Source organism: Mizuhopecten yessoensis, unplaced genomic scaffold, assembly GCF_002113885.1.
Source record: "Mizuhopecten yessoensis strain PY_sf001 unplaced genomic scaffold, ASM211388v2 scaffold7635, whole genome shotgun sequence".
NCBI classification, from domain to species: domain Eukaryota; kingdom Metazoa; phylum Mollusca; class Bivalvia; order Pectinida; family Pectinidae; genus Mizuhopecten; species Mizuhopecten yessoensis.
In genome coordinates this window covers 541,562-558,815 of record NW_018407146.1, presented here as the reverse complement: position 1 = coordinate 558,815, position 17,254 = coordinate 541,562, and the positions used below count along the sequence as shown (strand labels likewise).

The 17,254-nt window shown below is 36.1% G+C and overlaps 1 protein-coding gene across 3 annotated transcripts in view; it reads left to right on the top strand.

The window, feature by feature from the left end:
- Positions 1–17,254, top strand: part of LOC110454015 (telomere-associated protein RIF1-like) — a 41,149-nt gene that overhangs the window by 2,148 nt on the left and 21,747 nt on the right. For all 3 annotated transcript variants that reach the window (XM_021503315.1, XM_021503316.1, XM_021503314.1), the window contains exons 2-19: positions 559–708; positions 1,172–1,336; positions 1,846–1,987; positions 2,335–2,429; positions 3,441–3,630; positions 4,007–4,099; positions 4,507–4,642; positions 7,104–7,255; positions 7,521–7,596; positions 8,074–8,250; positions 9,408–9,518; positions 10,629–10,783; positions 11,588–11,671; positions 12,459–12,532; positions 13,517–13,697; positions 14,120–14,224; positions 14,994–15,143; positions 15,644–15,740. In XM_021503315.1, the coding sequence (XP_021358990.1) occupies positions 593–708; positions 1,172–1,336; positions 1,846–1,987; positions 2,335–2,429; positions 3,441–3,630; positions 4,007–4,099; positions 4,507–4,642; positions 7,104–7,255; positions 7,521–7,596; positions 8,074–8,250; positions 9,408–9,518; positions 10,629–10,783; positions 11,588–11,671; positions 12,459–12,532; positions 13,517–13,697; positions 14,120–14,224; positions 14,994–15,143; positions 15,644–15,740 (2,299 nt within the window). In that variant the 5' untranslated portion in view covers positions 559–592. The remainder of the gene's footprint in view (positions 1–558; positions 709–1,171; positions 1,337–1,845; positions 1,988–2,334; positions 2,430–3,440; positions 3,631–4,006; positions 4,100–4,506; positions 4,643–7,103; positions 7,256–7,520; positions 7,597–8,073; positions 8,251–9,407; positions 9,519–10,628; positions 10,784–11,587; positions 11,672–12,458; positions 12,533–13,516; positions 13,698–14,119; positions 14,225–14,993; positions 15,144–15,643; positions 15,741–17,254) is intronic.

The following is a 17,254-nucleotide window of genomic DNA, read 5'->3' as shown; positions in this document are numbered from 1 at the left end:
ATGCTTCTTTTCATTTTATTATTGTTGTTATTGTTCCGAACAATGCCACACACAAAAAAAAACGGAAAATATTAGAATTGACGAAAATTCGATTTTTTGGTATTTTTTCCAAAAAATTCCCCAAACTATCGGAATGTTTAGATTTTCATAAAATCAACTCGACATAGTTGCATAACAATTATATGAAAGTTTCAACGAATTTTGCTGGTTAATTGCGAAAGTGTGGAGCCACCTTAAAACACTGTCACATGTGAAGTAAATGCTTAGCTTTCATCGCTCTAATAAGATCTACCCTAGAGTATGGCACTGTGATATGAGACCCCTGCTATGAAAAAGACTTTGAGGGCGTTATTCTTTCAACTGAATCCAATAAATAACACAATGAAAGTTTGATTCATGAATAAAATATTAGTAGTGTTATATAAGGGAAAATATCCAGACTTTGCCGTTCAACACAGAAATTTGAATTTTCGAAGTTCAATTTATAGAGGTTTAACTATTGAGAGTTTCAATTTCTGTTGCTCAATCTATTACAAGGTGTATTTTTGTATTTTTCAGAAATTTCCAGAGATCTACAGATGTCCCAGGAAAGATGATGGTTACGGCTGCCAGTGACAGCAATATGAATGTCATAAACATCTTGTCAACACTTCAGTCGAAAATTTCAAGTAAAGATGACAGAATCAAAGCTTACACAAACTTCAGCAAGTAAGGACATTTATACATATTTATATTTTCCATGTCCATATCTGTCTTCTCAATAACCTCAAAATAAGACAGTTGGTTGTACCTCCCACAGGGACCTGGGAATTTGTTACAGCTAAATTTGGACCTAAACTAAGGTGTTCATAGTAATTTTACATGTTTTAGGGATTTAGATCAACTTTTGATAAAAATTACACCCCATTGATCATATATACGAGAAGAGAGGAAAGCCCTCTGTGTTGAAATGTCGACCCTACCTTTTTTTCTTGCATCAAAAACAACATTTCTAGTTGATCTACAGGAAAACACACGCCATTTCAGAGTTTCAAAGTTTTTCACAGTCAGCCAGACACTTTTTTTAATATTAATGAGATTTAATAAAAAAAAAACCCACGACAGTTAAAATGGTGCAATCATATCTTGCAAGGAAAACCATTTTCATCTTGTGTCTTTTCCTGCCTCACAGTCACATGAAGGAGGATGAGTTGAGTCTGTTTAATCTGGATGTGGCAAAGCATGCAGACGAGGTATGGTCAATCTTACAACTGGACATCATGAGTGACCAGTCCCTGTTAGCCCACTCAGCACTACAAGTACTGGGATTTTTCCTCCACGACAGTGATAATGTCGGGTAAGACCATACAGAAGAATTCATTCATTCTTTATTACCTTCAACCTTGCAGTTTATCAGTACAGTGCACATATACAGTGCAAATTATACAGTACATATATATACAAACAAAGAATACAACACTCCGACCAAGCATACATGATGGAATTGAGAGTTTATTTTTTTGAGAATTCTTGGAAAACATCAGCCGTAAAAGGTTTATCCATATTGTAAACATATATATATTTATCTCTTAACATTTCTATGCTTGTTAATTTATAAATTAAGTTGGTTATTTATCAGTAGAATTCAAAACTTTTTGGATATCTGTATAATACGATGATGGTATGTCATTGAATAAATTTTAATTGATGACTCTTAATAATCCCATATTAACATTTGGTTCACCAAGTGTGAGATGAAAAAAAGGAAGCCATACAGGCCAATTTGGTCACTTGTCATTATGTGAAATGATGTGAAGCTATTATCTGTATCAGCAATTTCTTATCTGTTGACTATTTTACTTTCAGGAGCCTGTCAGCGACGAATGTTGGAAATGTGATATCTGTTCTAACGAATTGTGTGTCACAGACAGATGACAAAACAACCTGTACCCGTGCCTTGTGGTGTCTCAGTCGACAGAACTTACCTAGTGATGTCGTAAACAAAAACGTAATGTCTCAACCTCGTAAACATAATTAAAAGTAGAATAATGAAAAAAATATTTCAATATTTACAGTTTGTGATCAACTGAGCTGCTTAGTAGTAACTAGTTTATATACCAAATTTTCTATGTCTTATATGCAAAATCTGGGATTATTCCTTGTGTCTTTATGTAATAGTTTTCACCACATATCTCAATTACAGCAATAAGTACCAGTTTTATTAAAAATAAATAACTCGATTTACCTATTTTAAGAATTCGCAGTCAAAATTTCATAAAATCTTATTTAAATCATATGCATGTGGACAGTTTTATGAAACTTAACACAAAACATCAAAAATGAAATATTTTTTAGGTGTCTATGATGCTGAATTCTGCCGAGTTCGCCATGGAGAAGTGGAAGTTACAGTCGATCACTGTGGAGAATGAAGCTTCAAACATCATTGCCAGGTAACATGTCATCATAAGATTGTAGTTTACCACATTTTACCCTGAGTAAGCAAGTGATTTTTATACCTTTATATATCAACAGCCTGTTACTACCTGCATTGGGAAAATATATCATTGTTTGTATTTAAATTCGGAAATATTCCTAAAATTTTCTTCATTTTTAGGAAAATAAAGCACTCTGTTGTTAGAGGGAGTAGCCTGTTTTTGGCTGTAAATCTGCACCAAAACATTAGCTGAAAGCTCTTGTCTTACTGTGACTGTGGAAATTTTTTGTGTGGAAATGGTCATGTTTTGATTTGAATAAATCGGCGTAAAAATATCTACACAAGAATATCTCTTACAGATTAAAAACACTGTAGGAGGATAAAAAAGAATAAGTATAACATGCGGATCCATAGTCATTGAGAAAATGTCCATACTGCCCAGTTTTAAAAGGATCATAACGCGACCATCTCTACTTGTGAGTCATAACGCGAACATCTCCACTTGTGAATTATCATATTTCCACTTCAACAGCATTGCAATCCTTGTAAAGAGGCTATTGAGGAGTTCAGTCAGGAAGTTATAATAAGTCTAGATGTTGTACCATAGATATAAACAAAGTCTTCATACTTGCTAAGAACAGTCACCAAGCTGTGACCGGGACTTCAGTAGAATTTCATTGTAGTGCAGCTATTTATCCCTCATATTTTACCATTATACGCTCGTTTACCAATATTCTGAGTGAGATATTGATGTGTCAATAAATTGTTTTGTAAAGATTCAAGAAGTAAATAGAAGAAAAAATACCTGCACATACATCTAGTTTATTTGCTTTTTTGGCAGATTTTTGTTGTTATTGTTGTTGTTGTTGTTGTTGGGATTGATTTATCAAAATGCAGGAAAAAGATCAGTAATAATTTTCCAATTAATTATTTCAATTAGGAGACACAGTAATTTTCCCCTTCAAAAACTTTGTAAAAGCATCAGAACAGCTTATTGTTACGTTTTTATACCTCTTGTGTTATACAGGCTCCTTGAAGTGTGTCCAAAGGAGATGATCAATCATATTGTCCAGTGGGGGAAGATTTTGCTTGTACAACTAGTCCACAGCGCCATTAAAATTCGCGAGAAAGCGTTGGAGGTGGTCAACACACAGTTATCTTCCCTAATGACTGAGCAGAAAGTGCTTTCCAAGTTTTTGATGACAGATTTTAACAAGGTAACCTTCCTTTCTGATTAATGTTGAACTTGTAGACGTTTATCATTATAAACGGTTATCATTATATGTTATAGACGTTTATCATTATAAACAGTTAACATTATATGTTATAGACGTTTATCATTATAAACAGTTATCATTATATGTTATAGACGTTTATCATTATAAACAGTTATCATTATATGTTATAGACGTTTATCATATACGTTTATAGAAATGTGAAAAAAATGTATTTCCAGTGTGTGACAATTGTAACCAGGATTTATAGAATAGAAATGGGGCATGATTTCAAGTAAACAAAATTTAGAAATATTGTATCACATACATTTACCTAGTACAAATGCTGGTTTGTAATCACAATCATTTTTGTTTTCAGAAATTTGGAGCTGAAATGGAAAGATTGTTTGGTAGCAGACATGAGATTCATGTTCTGAAAACCTGGGGAATTCTTGTCCAGATTTTAGGAGATGTGAGTTTTTGTTAAATCTGCCCTGATTAAAGGCAGTGGTATTGCTAATTTTTATATGCTACCTTACTTTGACATATAATCAAAAGTTGACATTTATTCACCTGCCATTTATGGGGTTGGGGAGCATGTGTTTTCCATGGCCATTCCGACTTGTCCTGTCCCGATTAGGTCATTGCTCTGTGTTAATTGTCTGATTGTGTCCAATTTCTGCGGCTTGTTTTCAAAATCATCACTTATTCTTTCTCATAAATATAACATTAAAAAGAGAATTCCCAAAAATCCAATGTCTTTGTAATGAATGCATGGAAGAAAATAGGACATGAAGATGTCTGTTTGAATTTAGAATAATTAAGTGTACTGGGATTGAAATGAAAATGAGCTTTGAGTGTAAACTTTTTCTCCAATAGGATCTTCATCGTGGCAGCTTCATCAACCATGTACTACCCATTGCAGAGTTAGGGTTCAAGAGTTCAAATCCAGAGGTCAAATGTTTGGCCTTTCAGGCATGGCAGCAACTAATAGACAACTTTGCAACCAACAATGGTAAGTTCAGGTCAGAACAAAAAAATGTTTCCTGTGACATGTTGGAAAAATTGAGGGGAAGGCAGGTAACAATATATTTTTTTTAAATAATTTTATGCGGTTTATATAGACGAGAGAACTTTATTTTAACAGTGCTTTTTTGAAAATTGCCTTCAAAAGTTAAGGGTAGGAACCACAAATTTGGGTAAGTAGGGTTACCAGAAACACCAAATATTTCTTGTTTGGCCTTATATATATCGCATAAACTACCATCTGATTCGTGCCGCAGTGGTTAAGTGTCTGACAATCTGCTACCACTAGCCCTCCACGGACACTTGATTGCGGGTTTACGACCTACATGGGGCAGTGACCAGGGACTGGCCAAGGTCCGTGTTTTTACCCCGGGAACTCCAGCTTACCTCCACCACCAAAGCCTGGCACATCCTTGATGACCACAGCTGTTAATAGGACGTAAAACACAGACAAATTAAACCAAACGTTTTGTGCAACCACTTTTCATTCCTGTTGAACATTTTACTATGTAATTTAACTGTATTGCGCGACAATCTGTAGATCTAAATGTACACCCCTACCAACAGGTTAATTACATACCCAGTCCGCACAATTTTGACCAACAGCAGTGATTTACATACCTGTACTACACAACTTTCACCAAAAAGGGAGAGTTCATACTAACAACACATAGTAGTTTAGCTTGGCATTCACTACCGTTGTTTAAGGAGAATTGAGAAATGACTTTGTTAGTACACTAGGCTTGGTTATAACCAGAATAAGTCAATCAACTGTGCTGTACAGAATATTATAATACTGTACATTATGATGCAGTGTGGTGTAAGTACACTAGGCATGGTTATAACCAGAATAAGTCAATTAACTGTGCTGTACAGAGTATTATACTCCTGTACATTATGATACAGTGGTGTAAGTACGCTAGGCTTGGTTATAACCAGAATTAGTCAATCAACTGTGCTGTACAGATTATTATAATACTGTGCATTATGATCCAGTGTGGTGTAAGTACACTAGGCTTGATTATAACCAGAATTAGTCAATCAACTGTGCTGTACAGATTATTATAATACTGTGCATTATGATACAGTGTGGTGTAAGTACAATAGGCTTGGTTATAACCAGAATTAGTCAATCAACTGTTCTGTACAGAGTATTATACTACTGTCCATTATGATACAGTGGTGTAAGTTCACTAGGCTTGGGTATAACCAGAATTAGTCAATCAACTGTGCTGTACAGATTATTATAATACTGTGCATTATGATACAGTGTGGTGTAAATACACGAGGCTTGGTTATAACCAAAATAAGTCAATCGACTGTGCTGTAAAGAGTATTATAATACTGGACATTATGATACAGTGTGGTGTAAGTACACTAGGCTTGGTTATAACGAGAATAAGTCAATCGACTGTGCTGTAAAGAGTATTATAATACTGGACATTATGATACAGTGTGGTGTAAGTACAATAGGCTTGGTTATAACCAGAATTAGTCAATCGACTGTGCTGTATAGAGTATTATAATACTGTACATTGTGATACAGTGTGGTGTAAGCACACTAGGCTTGGTTATAACCAGAATTAGTCAATCAACTGTTCTGTACAGAGTATTATAATACTGTACATTATGGTACAGAGTGGTGTAAGTACACTAGGCTTTGTTATAACCAGAATAAGTCAATCACCTGTGCTGTACAGAGTATTATAATACTCTACATTATGATACAGTGTGGTGTCAGTACACTAGGCTTGGGTATAACCAGAATAAGTCAATCAACTGTGCGGTACAGAGTATTATAATACTGTATATTATGATACAGTGTGGTGTAAGTACAATAGGCTTGGTTATAACCAGAATTAGTCAATCAACTGTTCTGTACAGAGTATTATAATACTGTATATTATGATACAGTGTGGTGTAAGTACAATAGGCTTGGTTATAACCAGAATTAGTCAATCGACTGTGCTGTACAGAGAATTATAATACTGTACATTATGATAGAGAGTGGTGTAAGTACGCTAGGCTTTGTTATAACCAGAATAAGTCAATCGACTGTGCTGTAAAGAGTATTATAATACTGGACATTATGATACAGTGTGGTGTAAGTACACTAGGCTTGGTTATAACCAAAATAAGTCAATCGACTGTGCTGTACAGAGTATTATAATACTGTACATTATGATACAGAGTGGTGTAAGTACGCTAGGCTTGGTTATAACCAGAATAAGTCAATCAGCTGTGCTGTACAGAGTATTATAATACTGTACATTATGATACAGTGTGGTGTAAGTACACTAGGCTTGGTTATAACCAGAATAAGTCAATCGACTGTGCTGTACAGAGTATTATACTACTGTACATTGTGATACAGTGCGAATGGTTCACTCTAGCCAATGTATTATATATGATCGTGAACAATATTACATGATTTGAATTCTCTACTCTAGCCATCCTGACAGACCCCAAGCGGATCAAGCTAGTGATGCAAGTATTCAAGTTAAACAACGCCAAGTCTGAGAATGTGGCACTTACCAAACTTCAGGTGTGGTGGCACTTCATCTGGCTCCTTGGCCCTAAGGTTTCCGCACACTTTGATCAGGTGAGACGTCTTTAAAGTTACGGTATCATTGCACTGCGTTGCCCGATTTTAATCATTGTTAAGTATAATAGTATTTCAAGTCATCTCTCGGACTAACAGAAAATAATAATGTTAAAAAAAGACTTAATTAAAGTTCCAGAATTGCATGTACAAGAATTTGAAGTCGAAAAACCACCATTATATGACTTGTGATCTGCACTCTTCTCCAACAAAGGGAGCAAGGTTAATAAAACTAATCAGCTCGGTGTATGGATTGTCATTGCAGGTGTGTGTACCACTTTTACACTTTTGTCTTGGAGGCGGAAAGCTTAATAATCACCTTACTGGAGCAGCTACGCCACGTAAGTGTCCCATACGATGGTGTCAAAGTTTAAATTCCACCTTTATTGCCCTCCGTGATGAGGACCTATTTTTCATGACGGAGAATAAAGGGCTAAACTAAAACAAGGTGAATGTGAAATTTACAAGTGAAGAAAAGGTATTTGACTAGGTGAAAGCTTCACAGTATATTATATCATGGTGACAGCATGGAACATGAAGTTTGTGCTGTGTTGAATGTGTCCAGATTGTTCTGTCAGGTGTGTAGTGTTACACAATATTGAAATATTATCTGTCATGTTGATTTCACAGCTTCAATTAAATGTATAAAAGAATCACAAAATTAACACTGCATCAAAAATAATTCTGTTTACACTCTGAAAACAATAGACAACAGTTTCTTGACAGATTTGTCCTATTGCAAAAATTATCCTTTAGTGACAAAGTAAATATTTAACAGTACATTTTGTTACTTAAATTTTGATTGGTAACAACTACAGGTACTCTAAAGACTGGGACAAGTCCTATCACCCCTCAGATGAACCTGAGTGTCCTTGGCTCATCCAGTGCACCACCTGTGATTCCGGCACTGCAGCTGAAGGGCTGCGAGATACTTGCTCACATTCTTGGTAGCCTGCCCAGTGACCTTGACTTTCCTCGCCCTAATTACACAATGGGTAAGGTGTTCCCATTAAGTAGCAAGTGGTTTTTTGTCAGTCTGTTTCATTCACCAAATATTCCTTACTCTTAAATAATGTTTGGTTGATACAGTTAACCCTTCCACCACTGTAGACCATAATGGACTCATCCAGATCAATGCATGGTAGAGTCTACTAAAGTTACATAGGGGTGAAAGGGTTAAACCTAGTACTCATGTGACCAGCTCTATCAACAGACCACCTGTGTAAAGAGACAACTTTCTATGTCCCCCATTGTTATGATTTTATTGTGAATTAAACCTGCATCAAGGAACTTTTTTAACTTCTCAAGGGCGGTTTCTTAAACAGGTTTTACTTTCTGTTCTTCACAAGAATTTTGTTTACTATATAAGCATATACATTTAAGCAGGCAGTAATCCTATTTTAATGATTTTCACACTTTAAATATTGCGCTAAATCAATTTTGTGCTAATATAAGTTTAATGCTTGTTGTAGTTTTCTACTGCATACATAGTGGTTTTGCCAATTCATCAATGCATTAATCAGTAAAGATTTGATAACATGCTATAATTTGACAGGGTTCGAATTTAATCAGATTTTCTGCTTGCATTTTTTCGCAAGTGGTATTTTTTCTTACTTGCTAAATGAGAAAACAACTTGCAATTTGCATTTTTCCAACTTTATTAGACATGTTAACTTAGAATTAAATTCTAAAACAACACAGTATTAACTGGCATTTTAAATTATGGTCATTGGGATGTATACATGACGCAAACCTTGCTGTGAAAGGATGCTGGCCTGCTCAGGCTATTCTAAGATTTAGCATAGAAACTGCATCTTAGTTTCCATTAACTTACATTAATGACAAAAGCTGAATCATTCGTTCGGCGAATGACAAGAATGCGCTAAAATGACCGCGAGTTGTCAAAGAAAGAATTTGTAAAGACCGACCATTAGGAATGAGGATTATTCAGCCCAAAATTTTCACTCGCAAAAAAATGCTGGTGTCTGAAATCTCTACTCGCAGTTTGCAATTTGCACTCGCTTTTCGCGAGTATGCGAGCTTAAATTCGAACCCTGATTTGAGTGTGCAAATTATATGATTGTAAACAGTATATCAGAATAATTACAGTCATGATTTGCTACAACATGAATATATATTTGCTGAACTACAGATCCACTGAGTCACGAAATCATCACCGGACCATCCTGTTTCTACAAACATGCCAATCTTCTAGTCAACAGTACCACTGAAATCATCTGTTCACTCAGCAAGAAAGTCCCAGGTAAGTTGTCATCACTGAGCAAGAAAGTCCCAGGTAAGTTGTCATTACTGAGCAAGAAAGTCCCAGGTAAGTTGTCATCACTGAACAAGAAAGTCCCAGGTAAGTTGTCATTTCTGAGCAAGAAAGTCCCAGGTAAGTTGTCATTTCTAAGCAAGAAAGTCCAAGGTAAGTTGTCATTTCTGATCAATTAAAATGTCACAGTGGCTAACCAGTGATCTTTTGGGCAAATTTGGAGCCTTTTAAAGGCCCCTTCCCCTAGAATTTTTTTGCTATATTTTCCCAAATTAAATGTGAAAATCATGTCTTTTTCCCAAAATCATGCTTTTTGTGTGATAAAGGTCACAAGGTAGAAGCCCCTGTGGAAAGGAGGTAGAAAAATGATTGTTAACACTAATGTTAGTGACTCGTTGCTGATTTGGCTAGAGGAAACTTACTTTAGCCTAAGTGGTAGAGTTCTGTAAAAAGTACCTGTATCCTACAGTTTTAACTCTTTTAATTGAATAATACGCATTTTGAAAAGTGTAAATCTAAGTACTCTAAAACTACTGATTCAGGAGGATTGGTTACAATAATAAAAGTTCTTAGAATTTTATTACCACTGTAAAACCCTACTTATTTCTGCTGGCATTCATATCAGCTTTGAATAAAGGGCCACATTAAGATCTTGAAATTGTTCACGTTCATTACCACCGACCCTCTGGAAGATGGCTATTCTATTTATTTAATAAGCTTGCATAGTCCATAAATGTTTGTTTACAATGAACTAAATACTGAAATTAAATTAATGTAAAAACTTTCAAATTTAATGTTAAGTACTAGTGTACTTTAAGGAATTTGTAGTTTTCAGTTGGCATTTATATTGGCCATGAATTCCAACTGAAAGCATTTCATAAATGCTCAATAACTTTACATGTATAAAATGATGCAAGATGGAATGGCCTGGCATGACAGGACATTGTCATATTTAAACCGTAATAAATATAAAAGATGGATAACAAAAATGTGATAACAATTGTATCATGTGGAGCATAGGCGAGGCATATCTATCCGAATGGCTTGTTATATCAACAGAAATTAATTTTGAGTCATTCATCTCCTTTTGTGTTACAGAGGCACTGTTATACCAAGTCTGGTACTCTCTGCTTGCTCATATGAAGAACGCCCTGGAGCACCTGAAGCTGGACATGAGGGAGATCCTCACATCATTTTTGACACAATTCCAGATCATCATCCTCAGCCAGGCCCTACCTCAGAAAGTCTTACTGGTGTGTTCTAACTAAACCATTTTGTCTACTGGTTAAGATGTAATATTTACTCACGGAATTATTTTGTGTATTGAATAGAAATTTTATTATACCCCTCACTTCAGTTGAGGGGGGTATGTAATAATTGCTTTTTCTGCATCCATACGTCCGCCCAAGATTGTGTTGAAGATATCTCAAGTTCTTCACAATTTAACATGATTCCTTTAGAAAGTGAAGTACAAATCTTTACGCACTTCATAGTAGGGGGAAAAAGTCTGCCAAAAATTTGAAATCTTTCTTGTTCTGCTAGTATTCTTTATCAGTAGGTTAAACAACTACCTGACTTTGAAATGACAATTTTGAACACAGCGATATAAAGTTCTAATAAAAAAAATATTGCGTGATGCACTTACCGTTGACATGACTATCAATCCAACAGGTAAAAGATCAAGCTTGAATAGAACTAATTTCAGGGATCTTTTGCATTTATATACTCGCAGAGAATCATAATGTAGGTTTTATTTATATACAGAAAATCAGTTTTTCTACCGATTCAAATTTTACTCAAAAGTTGTCATTTTAATATAATTCTCCAGATTGTATGTACATTTTCAGTTTTCGTATGTAGTGCTTGTTTTATTCTTGAGCACTACTGTAGAAATTGAACTGGTGTGATGATTATGTTATATAGACAAATCCCAGACTGGTATTCTGAGAGTTCACCGACTGATTTGGATGCCATAAAGTATAAAAAGAATGTTTCCATTACCCTTTTCTTTTTTTTCTGTCAAATAAATAACAATATGTTTTGGTCAAATTTTTCAGAAAATGTTTGAGGTGGTATGCTGTCTTCCGAGAAAGTCGCTGACATCTACGGCTTACAACGTGGGTAACGGGGAGAGGATTCATGTAAGTATAGCACTACTTCTACTGTATAGTGTGTAGACTTTGAATTAGGAAAATTTCAAATTGGCATAACTAATCATGTAAATACCATTTCTGATGTTGTGTGGAAGTAGATCCTGTGTGTGTTTATATGTGTGTACAATGAAAGCTCCACCAGCTGGTCTTAGCTTTCTGTGGTAATCTATATCGTGGTGGTCTTAACTTTCCGTGGTAATCTATATCATGGTGGTCTTAGCTTTCTGTGGTAATCTATATCGTGGTGGTCTTAGCTTTCTGTGGTAATCTATATCATGGTGGTCTAGTGTGTATAGACATGTTAGAAAATGGTTTACTCCTTGTAGTTAAAGAAGGTTCTATTAGAAGGGAGTAATTATTGAACTATGTTAATGCTAACATTAAAGATTGAAATGTATCCCTTTTACTTCTATTATGGTATACAACACGGTTCCATTCACATGCAAACAATTGATATTCTTTATTTACTGAATAGCATTGATGTAGGAATATTTGCAAGTTATGATGTAAACGATACTGGAAATTTCTGTAATGGGGAGTGTTGTGTCATGCGTCATTGCTCAATACTGTTTTGTTCATACTGGGTATATTGAATTTGGTTCCACTTTTGAAATTAGAAATAATTTTAACTGAAGTTTGATATGATAAGGTATTGGTTGTCAAATGTTTGAACAAGCATCACTTAATAGTTTCACTATTGAGCTTTTTAGAATGGATGTGTTACAGGATTGAGATGTAGAAATACTTATAAATTGTATGTATGTATTTGTTCCAGGGAACACCTGCCTTGTTTCTGACTGAGCTTCTCCTTACCCCGGTACTGCTAACTGCAGGAACTATCTCCGAGAGGTACAAAATATACTGTTAATGCACATACGAGTCAACAGACCTAGATTTCTCAAAATATAACTTTGAGCTCAAACAATTTCAAACAACATTGTGACTTTTGAGCTCAAAGGTAATCAACTTAAGTTACTCTTTTCCATAATTAGATGGTATTGTCTTCACTTCCAGTTCCAAATGTGTTAAAAAGCTTTGATTAAACACTGTACAATGTTAAAAAAAATCTAAGTCTGAGCTAATTTTTTCTCTCCCTCAAAGTTCAGGCTTGATCATTTTTGTCAGTTTCAGTGAATCTATCTTCAGGAAATACTAAATCAATAATGATTAAGTCCATGAAATAGTAGCTCAAATAAAATACTCTCATCATTTTTACACTACTATTAGTTCTTAACTCTTTGGTTTTACAATATATTTCATATTATTTTCATTAGCTGTTCTGTTTGACTCCCCTTGCACAGGGTTCAGAGCTGTTCTTTTTGACAACCCTTGGTACAGAGATGTTTTCCTTAACTTGTAAGGTATCCAAATTGTACTGAGCTCTTCTAATTTACTCCCCAGCTACATGGTAATGAGCTATTCTGTTTTACTCCCCAGCTACATGGTAATGAGTTATTCTGTTTCACTCCACAGCTACATGCTAATGAGTTATTCTGTTTTACTCCCCAGCTACATGGTAATGAGCTATTCTGTTTTACTCCCCAGCTACATGCTAATGAGTTATTCTGTTTTACTCCCCAGCTACATGCTAATGAGTTATTCTGTTTCACTCCACAGCTACATGCTAATGATTTATTCTGTTTTACTCCCCAGCTACATGCTAATGAGTTATTCTGTTTTACTCCCCAGCTACATGCTAATGAGTTATTCTGTTTTACTCCCCAGCTACATGGTAATGAGTTATTCTGTTTCACTCCACAGCTACATGGTATTGAGTTATTCTGTTTCACTCCACAGCTACATGGTATTGAGTTATTCTGTTTTACTCCACAGCTACATGGCACTATTTGGAATTTTGGTTGACTGTGGTATCAGTACATCATCAGGGTCGTTGGAGTTCTGCAATTCTACCTTGCGAATGTTAGAACAGAATCGAGAGTTTGTTGAAATTCAGGAATTGATGTGGAGACTCTGGAGTAGCATGGTGAACCCACTCCACGAACACATCAAAAAGGTAAGACATCCTCATACATAGTCTTAAATCCTAAAACTCCGTCATCAGACCTGGTATTTAAATAGTCAGAAACTATAATGAAACTGGGGGCAACATTTGACAAAGAGTCAATTTTTAAGCTTGCACCTTGAAAAGTTCAGATAGATAGCTATAAAACTAAAATTAGAAAGATTTTTTTTTATATATATTCTACAAGCGTATGTTTTCATTGTAAGTATTCAAAATGTTTACTGGTCCTGACATGAAATTTAATTGCCCCAGCGGTGGGGCTAGTGGAAATGTACACCCCTGGCATGTATGCTCATATAATATGTTTAAACATTAAAAGTATTCATGTTTGAGTATTATATTTACGCTGTAAAAGCATGTTGGTTTGAGTATTCAAGGGTTACTATTTTAATGTCTGCTTTATCTTCCCTAAGACTAACGAGGTAAACCAAGGAGATGCCCTGGAACACAACTTTAATTGTCTGTATGCTGTCCTCGTGTTCCCGGTACAGCAAGGCCTCGTCACCTCCATGCCTCAGGTAAGACACAGGGCTACAACACCATCTCGCCTTACATTTTAGATCATTGGAGTCTGATAATATTTAACAAATATCTAATGACTGACAAAAATCTATAAGGTCTAGCGTAGTGATGTTTTCCTTTATACTGCTTTCTGGGATGAAGGGCTATGAGGCTTTTAGAGTGAATGACCTTGCCCCTTATGTTCAAGGTCATAGATATCTGCTTATATTCAATGTACTTAGCCCTTTTCTAGCTGGGTCAAATGGTTATCAAATTATTGTGCTATTTATTCTAGACCCACTTTTCATTGTCACAGGCAGAATCTGTAAAAAAAAAAAAAATCAACTAATTCAAAACATCTATGAGGCCTAGGGTCATGCTATTTGTACTGTATCTTGGTTTTGTAAAGGGCTGTCAAGTTTAATCCTTGACTTTGACTTACATTTAAGGTCACAGGTCAGCTGTGTTACAAAATCTAAAAGTTATATGAATAACCATTAAACCTAGACCTGACATTTCGCCTGCAGGTTTCCAGTATCAAGATGTTCCAAATAAATTATCTCAACCTTCTTTCAAAATCACTAATTGCCGACAACATTTCACAACAGGTGAGCAATACGGGCCTCTTGTCCTCTTGTAAATGTTGGATTCCATGTAGATGATTTTATTGGTGTCGTATGGGATTAAAAGACATGCATGTCTCAAATTATTGGGTCCCCTGAAAGTTTTTGACTTAAATTTGAACAATATCAAGGTGAACACTGAAGGTATTGTTGTCCTGTACAGGCGTCCGTGAAGACTTTGCTCAAGACATGGTGTGATGTGTACAAGACTTTTGCTCGACTCTCGGCTCTCGTTACCAATGCGGATGCCAACGTATGCTGTGAGGAATTGTGTCACCGACTCCTCAAACACACCAGTCAGGATCACTTAGAGGTAGGGATGTAGGAGGGTAAAGAAACAGTTGGTGAAATGTAGCATTTGACAGTATTTATTTTTCATTGTTTCTATCCCCGTATATGAAGAATAGAAAATTTGATGAAGATCTTCTCTAGACTACTGTAAATCACGAGTTAACATCAAAACAAATATCTCAAAATATAAGATCCGTACCACCATACTTCCACCATACATACATTCAGTGGTGGAGTCTGAAACATTGGCCTGCATTTTAAATAGAATGTGTTGCTAGGCTAGTGTTTGACTTGTGTTGTCAGGGGGCAATGTGTCCATAATCTAAGCAGAGTTTTAAAAACTTCATTGTGAAATATTCAATGGGCTGTATTAAATACAATGTATACAATGTTTTGTGTTATTACTACTTGCATATTAAATAAAACCTGGTAATTAAATAGAGTTAAGAGGATACAATAACATTTAAGCAGTCAACTGTCAAAATCATGTTATAATAATGTTTGTTTCTGTTATCCCCACAGGAGGTCGGATACCTAGACTTTGTTTCTCAGTGCTGTCTGGCCATGGTCACTGCTGTGGACTTTTCCTCCCTGGGATCTGTTCCGTCCTTTAACCTCAGTAAGTGTTGACTCCTCCTGGGATCTGTTCCGTCCTTTAATCTCGGTAAATGTTGACTCCTCCTGGTATCTGTTTCGACCTTTAACTTCAGTAAGTTTTGACTCCTGTCTGGGATCTGTTCCGTCCTTTAATCTCGGTAAATGTTGACTCCTCCTGGTATCTGTTTCGACCTTTAACCTCAGTAAGTTTTGACTCCTGTCTGGGATCTGTTCCGTCCTTTAACCTCAGTAAGTGTTGACTCCTCCCTAGGATCTGTTCCGACCTTTAATCTCAGTAAGTGTTGACTCCTCCTGGTATCTGTTCCGACCTTTAACCTCAGTAAGTGTTGATTCCTCCCTGGGATCTTTTCGACCTTTAACCTCAGTAAGTTTTGACTCCTGTCTGGGATCTGTTCCCTCCTTTAACCTCAGTAAGTGTTAACTCCTCCTGGGATCTGTTCCGACCTTTAAGCTCAGCAAGTGTTGACTCCTTCCTGGGATCTTTTCGACCTTTAACCTCAGTAAGTTTTGACTCCTGTCTGGGATCTGTTCCCTCCTTTAACCTCAGTAAGTGTTGACTCCACTTGGGATCTGTTCCGACCTTTAACCTCAGCAAGTGTTGACTCCTCCCTGGGATCTGTTCCGTCCTTTTACTTCAGTAAGTGTTGACTCCACTTGGGATCTGTTCCGACCTTTAACCTCAGCAAGTGTTGACTCCTCCCTGGGATCTGTTCCGTCCCTTTAACCTCAGTAAGTGGTGACTCCTCCTGGGATCTGTTCCGACCTTTAACCTCAGTAAGTGTTGACTCCTCCTAGAATCTCTCTCTTCTTTTATGTTATTAACTTTTAACTGTGGTCTGTCGTCTTTATCCTCAGTCCATGGATTCACCATTATCATTTCTTTATCAGAATAAAATGTAATGCCTTGTCTAAGATGAATTTAAACCAATCATTTTTATGTTGTTTTTAGGTCACCTGAGACAAAGTCTCAAGTAACCTATTAGATCGCCTTTTGTCCGGCGTCGTGCGTCCGTAAACAATTTACATTTTTGACTTCTTCTCAAAAAACCCCTGAACCAATTTCAATGAAATTTTGCAGAAACCTTCCATGACCAAAGGTCAACTAAAATTATGAATTATATGGTCCCCAGCTGGGGCCAAAAAGGGTAAAATTGACTAAAATATCAAAAATCTTCTTCTCAAGATCCAGATATGGTAGAATCAAATACTCTTAATAGATGGAAGGGTCTTAGGATACATCAAACTGTATTGGATAGCAGTTTGATGATATGCACATATCAGCCCTGACTGACCCCCTGGGACTGATGGGTGGGGCAAAAAAAAGGGTTGAATCGACTGAAATTTCAAAATCTTCTTCTCAAGACCAGATATGGTAGAATCAAATTCTCTTCATAGATGGAAGGGTTTTTAGGTGCTCTACCAAAATTGGGAAATTTATGACCCTAGGGTCTCACGTTTACCCCTGGGGAAGGAGGGGGGGGGCAAAATTTGGTATGGTTTATAATGGCAAATGAT